Consider the following 15,852-nt stretch of genomic DNA (forward strand, 5'->3'; position numbering starts at 1 on the left):
GACTTCTCTAGTTCCAATCTTGCTCAGTACCAGTTAAAGGAGTAGGCTTGCGTCAGTGTTGCATTTACAATCCTCGATCTGTGCCACTGGTAATGCAACGATTTGTCTTATACGTGTGCATCTTTTTATCTTTTCACGTGCGTTGAATAAGTGATAATTTTTTCTTCATCTTTTCTTTCTTTTCTGTTAATCATGCGTTGCAAGTTTCATATGTCGTCTTTCAGTCTTCCCGGGTCTATATGGTCTTTTCTTAAACCTCTGTCATCACTGAATTCCCTAAGTGGTACAGCGTTTCTAGTAAAGCTTCGTTTGCCGGCAGTTAGTCCCGTGCACTTTTTCTCTCACTTAAATACTAACTCATCAAGCAAAAGTCATATCGGACGATATTTGATGTTACATAACTCAGGAACGTTTCTAAATGTGGCTAAATATTTCGCACCATAGTGACCCCATTCTGATATGTAAAGCTAACGAACCTGAAGCAGTAATGCTACATTTTCCTTACACGATCAAACCACCTATGTATACTATACCTGCGTACATCACCTAATATTACCTACCTTCCTTGGTCTTCTTATTTCCTCTTTCCAAAGGAAGTAACGACATTGATCAACAGGCCATTCGTGCATTACAAAATGCTCCTCTTTAGACATTTCTTCTTCTTCACCCCTTGTCCATAACTTGTGAAAAGAAAGAAGAGAAGAGATGTAGGACTAACTTTCCTAGCACCTCTTGTTCATTGACGAAAGTGGTAAAAACTCCATGTAGTTCTTCTACAGCATGACACAAACATAGTTTCCTTCAAACGAAAGGGACCATATTACATGCACTGTCAATACACGTGAATTACTTCAGTTCCAGTACAGATGGGATCCACACTTCTCATAAGGCTTTAGAACAACTAACAACAGTAAACCGTACTTTCCATGTAATTTGGTCATTTTTTCTGGCTTCACATGAGCATTAAGCTAAACATGAATCGGCGCACGGGAATTACGATGCCAGTTTCATTCAGAGCGTAAAACACCAAGGTTTAAAAAATAACCTTTTAACCGGTTATGTATAACCATATAGGTGACATAATTTACCCTCGGTACCTCCATTTCATGACATCTCTTATAGACATTATTGTTCATTATTTTACTGGACAGATATAAGGTAGCTGAGAGGCTTTATGACATTTTCATACACTCGAAGATTAAGTGAGGATCCAGCTAATGATTACCCTTCATTTTGGAGGAGGATGAACAGGATGCGATAGAATATTCTCATATTGAGTATTGAGAAAGAGAGAGAGAGAGAGAGAGAGAGAGAGAGAGAGAGAGAGAGAGAGAGAGAGCTGCAGTGACCCTGTATCGCATGGCAGCGAGGTGCGACATAACTTCAGACATTACTTGGCCTTAAAATCTTGGTTATTGGGCTCCTCTGCACCTGCTGTGCCTATATATATATTTTTTTCTTTTTCGCTATTTTACGGTGCGTTGTGATATTTTGTTATTTGTGGCCGACTGTAATCTCGTTTTACACTTCAGCTAATTGTTACCTCAACCAAATTTTCATTTCGTAGTTTGGATGGGACTACATTGTCTATGCTGAGAGAGAGAGAGAGAGAGAGAGAGAGAGAGAGAGAGAGAGAGAGAGAGAGAGAGAGAGAGAGAGAGAGAGTTTTAAATTCCCCTCATCACACAATTACGTATGGAATCCAATAAGACAATACCTTTAAAGCCCAAGCAAAATCGACTGAAAAAAAAAAAAAAGTTATGGCGGGTACACGATGAGCTATGGTTGCTATTCTTGTAAGAATGTTGAGGTGGCCTTATGCCACCTTGGTTCTTTGCTCTGATGATTGACAGTCATACTATATTGTTGAAAGACTGGCCGAAGTTTATGTCAACACCAAGTGATGATAATTTTCCTAGATTTACTTGGCCTTATGCCAGTAAGATTTTCCACTCTTGGCAAAGAGATTGAATTAAGGCTAGCTGTGTCTGCACAACCTCTTGTTATGAACAGCTCTTAATTAATGCGAATAGAATTTTTGCTGCAGCTGATTATTTGAACCAGAGGCGGGTTAGGGAGTGTGCGGGTGATTATTTGCACTCTTTTTGATGGCCATTTTATATCCAAGTAACATTTCCAACCGAAACAAGTTAAACATAGTTGGAATCTTGTCGGGTAATGAAAAGTGCGACACACTTCAACTCACACAAAGTTGTGCAATTGAATAAAGTCGTATTCATTCACTTGCACACGAACCAATCATTTCAGTATTATTGACCTTGACCATCCGACATAACAGACAAATTCGGCCGGAATTTCCAACCCTATCTCTTTTACAGCCGATATTTCGGGAAGACGGGAGATTGGTGCCAGTATAAACCAACCTCATTCGTCTGGATGAGATGTTAGCTCGGAATGGTGCAGAAAGATAAGCGATAAAAGCGTCTGGCAGAACACAACCTATGAAGACTTTTTCTTCTTTCGTTCTTTTCTTTGTCATTTCTTGACCGTGTTTGTCTACTGGCGTTTTCATTTAAATCCAGAGGACTTTTATTATTTTCTTCAGTGACTTTTGATGCGCTGTTGAAATTTACAATTACAACTGAAGTGCTTCGCTGCTACAGGAATTTAAAATTCAATGACTGGTATCTGCAACAACGCCAAGTATCCAATCGACCATTGCTTGCATCTTAGTCGTTTCACCGAACTCACCAATAAGGATATGTATACATTGCACTTTTCTACACTGCCTTAAATCCGTATTCGTACAAATATTATTTTTGTTGATTTGTATTAACGGTATTGTATGATTACATATGTCACTGTTTACCATTGAGTTTAGCGCTCTGTTCATTGATATAATAGTGTTCCAATAAATAATGACCAACTAGGCAGTTACCACCTTGCAATATATCACCTATATATTAAAATCTCACAACCATGAAGGCTTCCATCAAAATTTGTTCAAGTTCCATTCATCAATCTTTTCGGAACATCTCTCTCACCACCGATAAGATTAAAGAAAACAAAAATGTATAAATATTAAATATTTTTATTCCATTTTCAACTACAAATCTTGCAGTTCCAAAATAAAACATACATACATACAGCATCTGAGCTGAAAACAAAACCAGTGATGTACTGTAAATTGTACTTTCTCGTAATGCAGATTACATCATATCTCAAAGAGCTTTTCAAAGGCTTCCAGACCGGTACCCGCTGTGGTACTTCCCATGACACAGGGCGGCCTCTTCCGTGGAGAGAGAGAGAGAGAGAGAGAGAGAGAGAGAGAGAGAGAGAGAGAGAGAGAGAGAAGCAGTAACCCAGAACCACAACAGATCTTAAAAAAGTATTCCTGGGAGATGGAACTTGGTACAAATTTCATTGGTTACAAACTGTCATTTCTACATTTCTCTTAACACAGAACTCGTCTGAAGTGATGACATCCAAATAAAGTACATGGACAAAACCCTCCCCCCCAAAAATTATAACAATGCATTAAAATGTCATTCAATTACATGAAAATAAAAAACAAACTGGAAAGGCCTTGTGTTAACAAGCGATGTGCATCTCGTACATCAAAAGCGATGACTTTAACTGAAATACCATAAGTACGACCTATCATGAGTTTACATAGCATCAATGTCCAGTATTCATTTCATAAAGGATACAACAAACCTTACCTCTACAGCAGTGAATGAAGCCGTCTCTGTTACACTCAAAGCAACAATGAAAGAGTACAAATGATAACCAACATCATGTATTTGAATGCCATAACAAAATCAGTTTTGAAAATATATTTGTACGGTAAAAATGATACTTAAGTATTACATATATATATATATACCCTGTGGCAGCAATAAACCGTGCCATTCAAGGACAACAAAACTACCATATACTAGATGGAAAGATATTAAAGGATATTAAGTGTCAACTGAGTCATTTGGTGCTATGAAAATACAGTCAGGAGTAATATTGTACACTTACAGAATAACCAGCTAACTGTATGTTACAACACTCAACAGCTGAAATCATATATACTGAAAAACTGAATAATAACTTATCTGCTGTACAAGACCAACCAGTTAGCATACAAAGTTCTGAAAAACTACGGGCTCGACCAACAAGCATGTTAATTACGAGTCGCCCTCAAGTGATAATGATGGGCATCTTTATTCTGAATAAGCAAAACATCCCTGCGTAGATGGCACATCTCCGAAAGGAATAAAAACAAAAGGCAAACTCAAAATCCACATTTCACGAAACACTTTCTGTACAAGACTCGATTGTCGGTAACACGACTGGCAGTGTGGACTTGATATAGTATAGACACTATTCTCCAATTTACAGTATTTTCAAATTTCTCCATCATAAGCTTCAACTTCACTGGCTGAATGACAAATGGCTTGGAAAAGGTGTCACTATACCGAAAATACCGGTGGAAAAGCATTTCATGCAAATTTATGTCTTTGAAATGAAAATTTCACATTACCCAGGAACACATGATGTGCACATGCATGTGTACCACCGGGAAAATGAAAAACCAAGTATAAACCCTGACCGGTTTCGCTTTAAGCCCTGTCCACACGGCCGAGCTTTGCTCGACAAACTGTGTTCGATGTGACGTCAAAAGCGGGGAATGTCAGAACTTTTCACCCTGTCTGCGATTCTGACGTCACATCGAACAAAGTTCGTCGAGTAAAGCTCGCCCGTGTGGAAGGGACTTTAGTTTTATAAGATATTTTCAAAAGGACAAATATGAGCGATAGAAATTTACAATATACATGCAATCAAAAATGTATTCTGGCCAAAGCATTAAAGGGACCAGTTTTTACTTCCATGCTTTCAAGGGCATGAGCTCGGAGTATATTTATGCTAGGGATTTTCTTTGGATACAGTCAAGAATTAAAATATCCACATAATGTATTAGACAATATATTAAAGGCGGGCAAAAGGTCCTTTCAGAAAGCTGCTTGTACTACCATATAGCAATAATTTCAGACATTCCTTCCTCATCTCCGTTAAGCAAAGAATAGAGCAACTTTTGCTCATGCTAGTAAAAAAAACAATTAAGCCACAAATTGGAAAGGGGCTGAATAGATTGTTTGTTCCATTAATCCAAATGAAAGAAACAACACAGAATACGGTTTTATAAATGAAAGATTTAGTAAGACTATGCATCTCAGCCAAAGGATGTGTAAACTAGATCCATTTCCAATAAATGTGTATAAAAGGTAGTTTACTGTGCCAACAGAAAAGTCGAAGGTTCACCCGCATAATCAAACAAGACTTGTAAGTGGAGCAATATCCACTGTTTTTCCACCTAAATGCGTCAATATTACTTCCAACTATCTGTATATATAAACAGTAAATTTTCACTAAATACTTGTCATCCTGAAGATGTCTTAGAAAACTAAAGGGGAAACCGCTCACGAATGATACTGGCGTTTCTTATTTTCACAAAGGATATCACGAAGAAAGCAAATCCACCAGCAACGTTCTCATTTTCCAATTTTCCAAAGACACTATGTTTTAAACTACCCTCTCCTGACGAAGAGGTCACCTACAATAACATTATGCTGGATTATGCACATGAATGGGTCTTGTACTATTGACGTGAGGTGGTTAATAATTTCAAGACTTTCACCTAACATTAATTTGGAATCATACTTCAATACTTCACAGTACCTCTAAGTAATAAAAGTTTATTTTTTTCTTCTAGTTTCCCTAGATATGGCGAAAGATACATTTTCCTTTTAAAATTATGCAGAAATTCAATCAAAATTTATTGTACAAACAAATTATTTAAGACATCCTTTTAAAAAGGAGCAAAAAAAAATCACAAAAAGCACCGGTCAGTCTTTACAAATGCAAAATGGGCAAAGAAAAGAATCATATCAAATCTGTTTCAACCAACTGGAAATCTTTAAACTACAGCATATGATGCCACCAAGCATCAACAGTGGCGGATAAGAACCAAAAATGCTATTATATTATCACTATATATATATATATATTATGTTTAATGAATTCATGCAGTTGTACTACGCTCGCATACTTAAGTGAAGTGTAATTGGTTATACCCAAAAGGGTGCCCTTGCATGCTGCGTTTATTATAGACAGCACGAAGGATAAATGAGGGGAAAAGGATATCTGGAAAATAACCAATGGTTCAGGTACGTCAGTGATGCTCAGATTATGGTTCAATGTCCAACTGAAAGATGAAGTTATTAGCGGGTTCGAACTTCTTGTTCTTCTTCTTGTTCTTCTTCTTCTTCTTGCTCGTCTTGACGATGAAGCCTTCTCCGTCTTCGTTCTCACTACTGGCAGTGGTGTTGCTTTTGTTGTTGGAAATGCAGCTGCTGGTGTTGCTGCTGCTATTACTATTATTATTATTTTCGACATCCAAATCCACATCAACGAACGTACTGTTATCAGGCGACGATGCCATTTTGTCAGTGACGTCACAGAGGATGTCGTCAGCCTCTGCTGTGGCATCAGTATCATCCTCGTCGTCGTCGGTGGTGGTGGTGGTGGTGGTGAGATCGCCACTGGAAGGACCAGGGTCACTGTGGCACTGGCTGGCATCGCTGTCTCTGTCGCTGCCCTCGGAGGTCCGGCGGTTGCGGCACTTCTGCTTCTTGAGAGCCTTCTTCTGGTTCTTGGCTCTCTGGCCCAGAATGGAAGAGTTGGAGCGGAAGAGCTGGCGCGACACGACGTCGTTGAACCGGACGCTCTTCTTCTCGCCCAAGAGGATGGTCAAGCCCTCCTCCACACTCTCCTCTCCATCGCGGTCCTCCAAGAGGTCTACCTCCAGAGGTGACTCGAGGGACGCGAGGGACTCCAAGGGCGTGACCGAACCTAACTGAGACTCGCTAAGGGAACGAGAGCGGCGTTTCAGAATGCCCCTGGGCCAAGAGCAAGTCGGCCCTTTGAGTCTCAATCCGGGCACCGTCGGGATCTCCTCGCACATGCTGACTGCTCTGGTGACCCTGGGTTTCCTGATGACGCCTTCAGCCATGTTCTGCTTGAAGGGCGAACCATCTCCCAGGCCATGCTGCAACAAAACAACAAAAATGAAGATTAACTGAATTGCACAGAGTAGGTTAAGAATTGCTTCCTGGAAAAAGAACACATACACACACGTACACCTATGAAATGAGTTCAGCGATTCTGGATCAGTTTCATAACATCCCAAATACAGTTTCTCAATCCAATGCAACGCTAAGCAGCAGCTTCAGACAGATTACACCGGTGTGTTAACACATTAAACCCATGAAATATCCCTCTCTGCAATACAATGCACGATCGTCAAAATCATTTTCATAATTAAGAATCTAACGACAACTAAAATGAGATGCAGTCGCTAAAAATGCCTCAATATTCCTCACTATCTAGGTAAAGCACGCGTGTCAAACTCTAAAGGAAAAAAATCTCTCTCAGGTCTGAGGAATTATATAGCGCTATGGTTCCTTGGAATATTAATGACCCAACTGTGAGCGCAAGCACGGCTGCTTAGCCGTCTCGGCAGAACCAAACAGCAACGAATTGTAGCAGCGTTTGTTGCAAGGGCCTAGGCCTACTCTGTGAGTCTATGGAAACCGGTAGTTGTCAGGGCCTATGAAGTCTCTCAATAAATGCAACAAGCATTTCAGCACCAATTTACACCACGACAATTAAGGAATATATTTCTCCATATTTTTTCTTTCAGCATGTTCCCCCGAACTAATGTTAAATCACGCATACATATGTAAACACACACACACACTCAGATGAGGGCGGTGCTTGGGCTGAAAACTGCAAGATGAGAGAGAGAGAGAGAGAGAGAGAGAGAGAGAGAAGAAAGAGACGAGAGAGAGAGAGAGAAGAGAGGAGAGAGAGGAGAGAGCGAGAGATTGAGAGAGAGAGAAGAGAGAGAGAGAGAGGGGGGGGGGGGGGAGAGGGGGACAGGCTGAAGGTTACCAGATAAGCGTCTAAGACGTGAACTTCTCCAGAATTTGCTCCGGCTATAATGCGACCAGTAACTGGCAGCTAAAGGTCAAAATCGTTCATCAAGATTCTGCTCATGATTTTCGAGGGCAAACTCGGATAATAAACACGAAGTGATGAGTACAGGATAACCGATAACAATCATAAAGTAAGATACGCTGCATGTTAGTGCAGTAAATGTGGGTGTTTTTGCGTGGGTATCCAGCAGGGAAAATAAATGACTGGGTATAGATCCTAAATAGTTTCGTCTTTATATCTAAGAAATTTTCGAGAGGACTGATACACCCAGCGTTTCATTTTCCCGTAATGCATCCTATCTATATCTATATATGTGTGTGTGTGTGTGTGTGTATATATATATATATATATATATATATATATATATATATATATATATATATACTATGTGTCACTGGGATTTTACGTGCGAACACGCATATCTAAAATGAATATATATATATATATATATATATATATATATATATATATATATTTATATATATATATTTTAAAGATTAAAATTAATATATATCACTGCAATTGCTTTATTTGTATTTTTGTTTGTTAATAGCCCTAAGTAAGAATGTGTCAGCTAAACTATATAATAAATATATATATATATATATATATATATATATATATATATATATATATATATATATAGTTTAGCTGACACATTCTTACTTAGGGCTATTAACAAACAAAAATACAAATAAAGCAATTGCAGTGTTCCGTTAAAAATCTTGAAAACCCTTCCAGTGAAAATTCACTTAGATACGAACACCACTAATTCAATTCTTGGATCATTCTATTTACGTGAATATTTATTTTTCTAAAACATACTGTTCATACCATACCACCGCACATACATACATACATACATACATACATACATACATACATACACACACATACAATCACGTACCCGTGGCTGCAATCACGCACGTCCATTATTGTGTTTTTGTGCCGTGTCAGCAAAGGGAAAACGTGTTTCGCAGTCTTCATACTGCACCGTCTGATGCAGAAACAGAAAAGTTGAAAGTTACAATGGCTCGTTCGTCTGCGACTTCGGAAAAGGGATGAAATAACATCAGACCTCGACTGCGTGCCTCGACTTTTCAATCCAGATTGCAGATGTTTTGAGCGAAAGAAAATAACAACTGCGCTGGGAACACGTGCAAAGAGAGCGAGACTTGGACGTTTCCTTGAGGTGGATATAGAACCCAAAATAAATAAATAAATGAAAAAAGTGCTGAATATATAGAGTATAAGTTCGAGTAATGTATAAATTCGGAAGTCACAAGATCCCAAAGAAACGACCCATTTCATCAAGTCACAATTGTCGCCATCGCCTCAGCTTCTATTAAAACTTCAAGTAGACTAAAACTTCAAGTAGATCGGAAGTGTCGAAAAACTTAAACATTGCAATATGGGGGGTGCAGTGAAAATATCTAAATTAGTATTCTATTAGTTAAATAATTAAAAACTACTTAGGCCAAATCATGAAACTGATTTAGGACTACCGAATCTCATTTTGTCCACATTAACAAGATTATACAGGTCATAATAGCCAAGTTATAATTCAGACAAGTAGAGTACATCCAAGGTGCATCGCGCTTAATCAAGGAAATGACCTCGACTTCATATGGTCCTTAAACTGAATTTCATCATTTAGAATTTGCATATTTATCTGAAATATCTTATGACTTCTACTATATATACACAAAACACACATTTAATGTGTGTGTGTGTGTGTGTTTAAAAAGCACAAAGATGGACCTTATTCATGAAATCCACCTGTCTTAGTTGTAATGCTATACTGTCTGATAGAGAACAGGAAGGGGGGGGGGGGGGGGGGGGGGGGGGGGGGGGGGGGGTGGATTCCCTACCTGCGAATGTTCCACGGGGATGTACGTCAAGCGATTAAGCACAGGGCAAACCACCAGCCCATAAACACTGTTTATTAACTGACAGCGACTCTTCACGACGAACGCATCGTCTGTGTCACCGTTTTGGTAGTTCCTCGCACCGCAGGACATCCTCTCTACTGCTCGGTTCAACTTACGTTTCACCATAAGGATCAGTAACCCGAGTCTTTTAAGCCCTGGAACGCTACCAGTTCTACTGTCACATAAACGCTTTCTTCAACCAAGAAGAGAAAATGGGACGATAATAAAACTGGAACCTCACTACGAAAAAAATTATTTAAACATGTTTTCACTACACCTGCATTCATGTTATTCTAGCTGCAATACATTCTAACATTTCTAATATTCCTAATATTTTTTTTTTTTTATACACAGACCAACATCGTCAGCGCTTCGTAGCTTTTCTATGCCTCAACGATATGCGACACCAATCACAATTTCCATTTTCAATACAACAACGAAAGCATGCACGAGTTCAATGGCAAACGGTAGAATTTGCCTGCACTTGCTTAAGAACATTAAAGGTATCTTCACGACAGTGAGGAGTCAAGAGTTAACGAATGCGTAGTACATCTGTTCAAGTTTCAGGAAATACTGAACCGCTTTTTAGGGTCAGATCAAAGTCATCAAACAAGCAGCAAAATTCTCGGCCAACTCTTTCCGAGCGTCCGTTGGAAAGCTTGGTTTTGTCAATACGGCGCTTAAAACAAAACAAAAAACATTTGATATATATATATAAAAAAATAAACTTATGGTAAAGGCAAATAAGGCTCTACATTGATTCTAGCACGTTTTGATGCTCAAAGTCGTGACAACTAAAACAAAAAACCAACACTCATGAGAACGGTGAAAAAATTAATTGTACACTATAATGCCTACGCACGTATGTCTAGGCACAGCGGAGACTAAATACATAATGAGGGAGAAAAGACGAGGGAAGAAATGAGAGAAAGAAGGGATGTTGGGAGGGGGGGAGCAACATAACACAGTCAATCACTCTTAAATCCCCAAGAGTCAACCCCCCACCCCACCACCATCCACCCCCCACCCACCCCAAAAGAGAAGGATGAACAGGAGCAATTCTCCCTACAGCGCTTCTTGTTGTCGGATACAAGTAGGGTACCTGGAGAGAGAGAGAGAGAGAGAGAGAGAGAGAGAGAGAGAGAGAGAGAGAATGATTTTCTTGACAAACTGATTTATTCTAACAGACGAGCGACAGATGTTGCTATGTTAAACCGGCCGGATACCAGCACGGGCTCTTTTTTCATATCAGAAGCAGCCCGTAGTGACAAGAGAGCACGAGAGCCTGATGACGCGTGCGTGTGAGCGTGACAGAACAAGTGAAGAGGGCGAAGGTGGGACGGGGGGTCTAATCCCTAGCAAGGAGCAGGCGAGGGGAAGCGAGACGAGGGCGTCGTCCTAGGGGCGATTCAGGTCGGTTGATTAGAGAATGATCGCCGGGAATAAAAGGCCGCGACGGAAACGACAAATCGATGCCTTCGTACGTGAAGCGAAGAAAAGACTCATTACTGACTAGTAAATATAACAAAACGATCGATAAATAATCATAGGACCCACAACAAAATCTCAAAATTTGAACTGCGCCTACGTAATTGTTGAGATGGATGCAAGAATGAATTTTTTTTTTAAATGATTGAAATATCTGAATATTTCTTACAAAAACATTACCAAAACAAAGGCTACACTTCTTGTGGAAATGGCCATACAATTGTGAAAACATCTAAATCTACAATCTGCCAATAATGTTCGTTTTACAGGTGACACTATCAATAATTTCCTCGTGACAATACACATTATCAATCATCTTCTCCCGAGTTTAAGATAATAAGATAAAAATGGCTTGAAGTGGCAATTCCTTGAGGCCACTAGGGGTACGTTCAAAGCACTGAGCCAATGGGCACGTGGGACGGTTATTTTCCCTGATACTGTTATCACGTGCTCACTAATCCTCTTTCATGAGCTCACGAATAAGGCTGGGCAGACTACAACGAAAAAATGCAGTCCACACTAACATGTGGTAGCATCCACAACTCTAGAAGTTTCCTGCTCCAAATATCTAAAACTAGTGGGCAAACTTCTACTGCGTTAGTATTAATACCCTAATTCACCACTGGTACCTCTTACTGACATAAAAAGAATACCAAACTTAATAAAGCCCAGACCAGCTTTGGTAGGGAAGGTGAAGGTAGCATGTTGTGTCTCACTGCCCTATGAGCTGTGATTCAACGATTAGATCAAAGATTATGATGTTATCAGTCTCTACCCGTTATATAAATGCAACTCAAAGATACTACAAGCATTGCAGAATGAAAACCGAAGGATCTTACGTGGTGTACCGAAAGAAATCTTGAAATCACTAAACAACGAAGATGAATAGCACCTCCTACCATATAAACAGATTATTTCAGACATAATGGAGCTTGGATCAAGAGCAGGCGCCTGATCTCTCACCATACTCTCTATCCTGCGACATTCGTCTCAGGAAGATACTGCCTAACACAAGCATATTTCTTAAAAAGAAAACTGAAGTTCAACAAAATATACTCCAACAGGAAAGTTGTCTACGAAGAAGGCAATGAGAACACACTGTAATCGGGAAATACTCTTTTACGTGATAGCTCACTCACTGCCTGAAGATGGGAGTGCCGGATGTGGAATCTGGGAAAAAAGCGGAGAGCGCAGAAATAGGAGTGTTAGAGATAAACGTGTCAGGCCACTCGTACGTTGAATTAATGAGAATAGTAAGATCTCTCAATACCGCCAACAAAAGCAACAGTGAAGTATTATTGCAACAGACAGTACCAAGGCTGTACAATCTTTAATGTCGACAAAGCCTAAGTTCAATCGCAATGAACAACACATTAAAAAATATTACTCAGAAATGACTATGGGTGACCCGTCACACACAAACACTAAGGGAAGTGAACTCGTTCAACAACGTACAAAACGAAATGCCACGAAAAATTATATAGGTCACGATCTATTCATTCGTTGAATATATTTAGTTTAGAAATTCGGCGACAAATCTTTTAATCAATATAATGAATGCTTGCTGAACGAACTTCGTCGGCCAAGTCATTCTCTACAGAAATGTTTTGCAACGAATGAACTTTGAGGAGTAAACTCAATCAAGTTATAGTCAAGTTATACAGCCAATAACGGAAGGCACAATCCTACTGCAGTAGGAGTATATCCTAACTTAACTCATGCCATGTATCAAATACATCGGCGAGCGGAACTTTTACTCACGACCCACTCTAAGTGGGTCCTGCTATTACTGTCTTATGATTTTATGTCTAACATTAAGGTATCTCACTCAAAATAAATGTTACAAAGGCAGAAGCCTATTTTCACTCCTGTTTGATTCACAAGCAGTGAAATGCGGTTTTATTTGCTAAATAAGGCGAATTATTTTGATAATTAACATTGCAATGTCTGCATAACTGCAATAATTATCTGAACAACAGTGATTAGATCCAGAACACAATCCTATTTAAACTATGCATATATAAAAAATAAAATCTGACGCGCGCTATAATCAGTCCATCCATTATCTTGAGATGAAACTGTTGCTATTTCTTGCGGTTTTTTTTAAACACTGGGAGGTACTTACTTTGCTTCTTGGTTTATTTTAGTGCGTTTTGACCCAGCAGTATTATTCCATACCTTACAATAAAGTTCTCCCTCTTCATGCACGTATGCATATATCTGAGAGAGAGAGAGAGAGAGAGAGAGAGAGAGAGAGGAGAGAGAGAGAGAGAGAGAGAAATGATTAAAAATAAAAATATGACAACAATTCACCAATCTCGTCCACTTCCAGCTTTCTTCCGCAAGAATTTAATATCAACGTGAAAGACCCAGCTTCATAGGGAACAGTTATTTTCATAAACTCCCTCAAAAGAATTTGCAAAGCGGTTAAAGCACGTCACCACTTTAAAGGTTTGGGAACAATGGAATAGAACGGGGAACCTTAATATCGATATGACTATCCTTGCCCTACTGAGAGAGAGAGAGAGAGAGAGAGAGAGAGAGAGAGAGAGAGAGAGAGAGAGAGAGAGGGAGGGGGGGGGGGGGGAGGTTGATGAAAACGTGATATAGAATTTAATGAAGAGATTCGGTTTCGTGGTGAAGAAAAAACTTTGCTAAATGGACTCCTTATAGCCTCTATTAACACAACATTTTACAAGTCACATAGTGAGGAAGAATTTCAGAACAAAAATTAAGTAGGTTAATATTCGTTCTGTTGTATTAATTATTTAACCCACCTATGACAAATTCTCACAACAGCCGTTATATTAGGTTGGGTTGAAAGGCCAGTATCCTGACAAACCTGTATCTAAAAACCCAGTATGACAAAGAATTCAAGATGCAACATTAAACATTAAACGATGGGCAAAGCAAACATGAGCGATAAAACTTAAAGCAGATTGACTACTGTGAGTCGCTAATCTTTGTTAAGAATCTCTTAAATAAATGAGAGCAACAAATTAAACCCTTAAATATTTTCTTGTCAGCAAAATCTCCATACTGAAAGTAAACTGACCGTGTTCCTAGTATCGCGAGAATATGAGGTATATTTTTTATATTTTCAGTAGGCAGGATGCTTGCCATTTTCTGGTCGCTGTAACCTCCACCCTAATCAATGAATACGGTAAAATCTTGAATGTTGGTTCAAAGACGAGTTACTTCTTAAATTTTCACCAGCCACGAATGAACGTTTGGACGAGGCCAACAACAGTTATATAATAAGTATGGCAATGCAGAAACGGAGGAGACAAGGCCAAGAGTAGATGAACTAAAATCGTGGCCAAGAAAGGATCCGCCTTCATAAGAAACACATGAAAGGTTTCTCCTCGAACAAGAAGGTCCCCGAAAAGATCGTTGAGTATTTTCGCTTCACAGGTAATGCCATACCTACATCTTCAGTCGATAGGTTGTTTCAGTTCAGTGTTATCGCATGGAACTTGATGTCTGAAGATACCTTATTGATTTTATTGGGTAGCTACGATTCAAATTCCCTCATTTTGTCTAAAGTTGTAATGATGTGATTATGATATATATATATATATATATATATATATATTATATATATATATATATATATATATATATATATATATATATATATATATATATAATATATATATAGATATATATAAGATATATAGTCCTCGAAACGGAGGTATGTGTATGTGTGCGTGTATCTGTATGTATGTATATATATATAGAATATATAAATACATAATCCTAAAGTAGTCTATACTATATATATATATATATATATATATATATATATAATATAAATATAATAATATATATATAATATATTATATTATATATTATATATATATAGATCTCATCAGACATCAAGTTCCATGCGATAACACTGAACTGAAACAACCTATCGACTGAAGATGTAGGTATGGCATTACCTGTGAAGCGAAAATACTCAACGCCGTTTACATCAGTTTTAAGTAGCATTCAGTTTCAAGCGAGTCTTAATTTCCAAATAAAGAAAACACTAACGAAAATTCATCCTACTCTTTCGCAAATTAAGTGCATCAGCTTCCAAATGCGGTTACTATTATGCCTAACTGAAAAAAACATGCTGCAAAAATTACATAAACTGCTTAACTATGTCAAAACGTGAGACAAACGAGGAGGGAGAGAGAGAGAAAGAAAAAAAGAAATAGGCTGAAGGAATCCATTTCAATTCGACGCTTTTGTAACTCGAAACATGAATTCAAGATCACAAAATGAGTGATTAACATAATGAGAGTAATTAACCTAAATGGTGTAGTAACAGGCCAAGGTATCTTCACAGTCATAGATATAATTGCTTTTATGAGAGAGAGAGAGAGAGAGAGAGAGAGAGAGAGAGAGAGAGAGAGAATATTTACAAACGGCCTTGGAC

The 15,852-nt window shown here is 38.6% G+C and overlaps 1 protein-coding gene across 1 annotated transcript in view; it reads right to left on the reverse strand.

The window, feature by feature from the left end:
* Window positions 1-3,034: 3,034 nt before the first annotated feature.
* Window positions 3,035-15,852, reverse strand: part of LOC135216386 (protein kintoun-like) — a 63,772-nt gene continuing 50,954 nt past the window's right edge. Inside the window, exon 2 of the mRNA XM_064251657.1 lies at window positions 3,035-7,057. Within this exon, the coding sequence (XP_064107727.1) occupies window positions 6,197-7,057 (861 nt within the window). The 3' untranslated portion in view covers window positions 3,035-6,196. The remainder of the gene's footprint in view (window positions 7,058-15,852) is intronic.

This window comes from Macrobrachium nipponense, chromosome 6 (genome assembly GCF_015104395.2).
Source record: "Macrobrachium nipponense isolate FS-2020 chromosome 6, ASM1510439v2, whole genome shotgun sequence".
NCBI lineage: Eukaryota > Metazoa > Arthropoda > Malacostraca > Decapoda > Palaemonidae > Macrobrachium > Macrobrachium nipponense.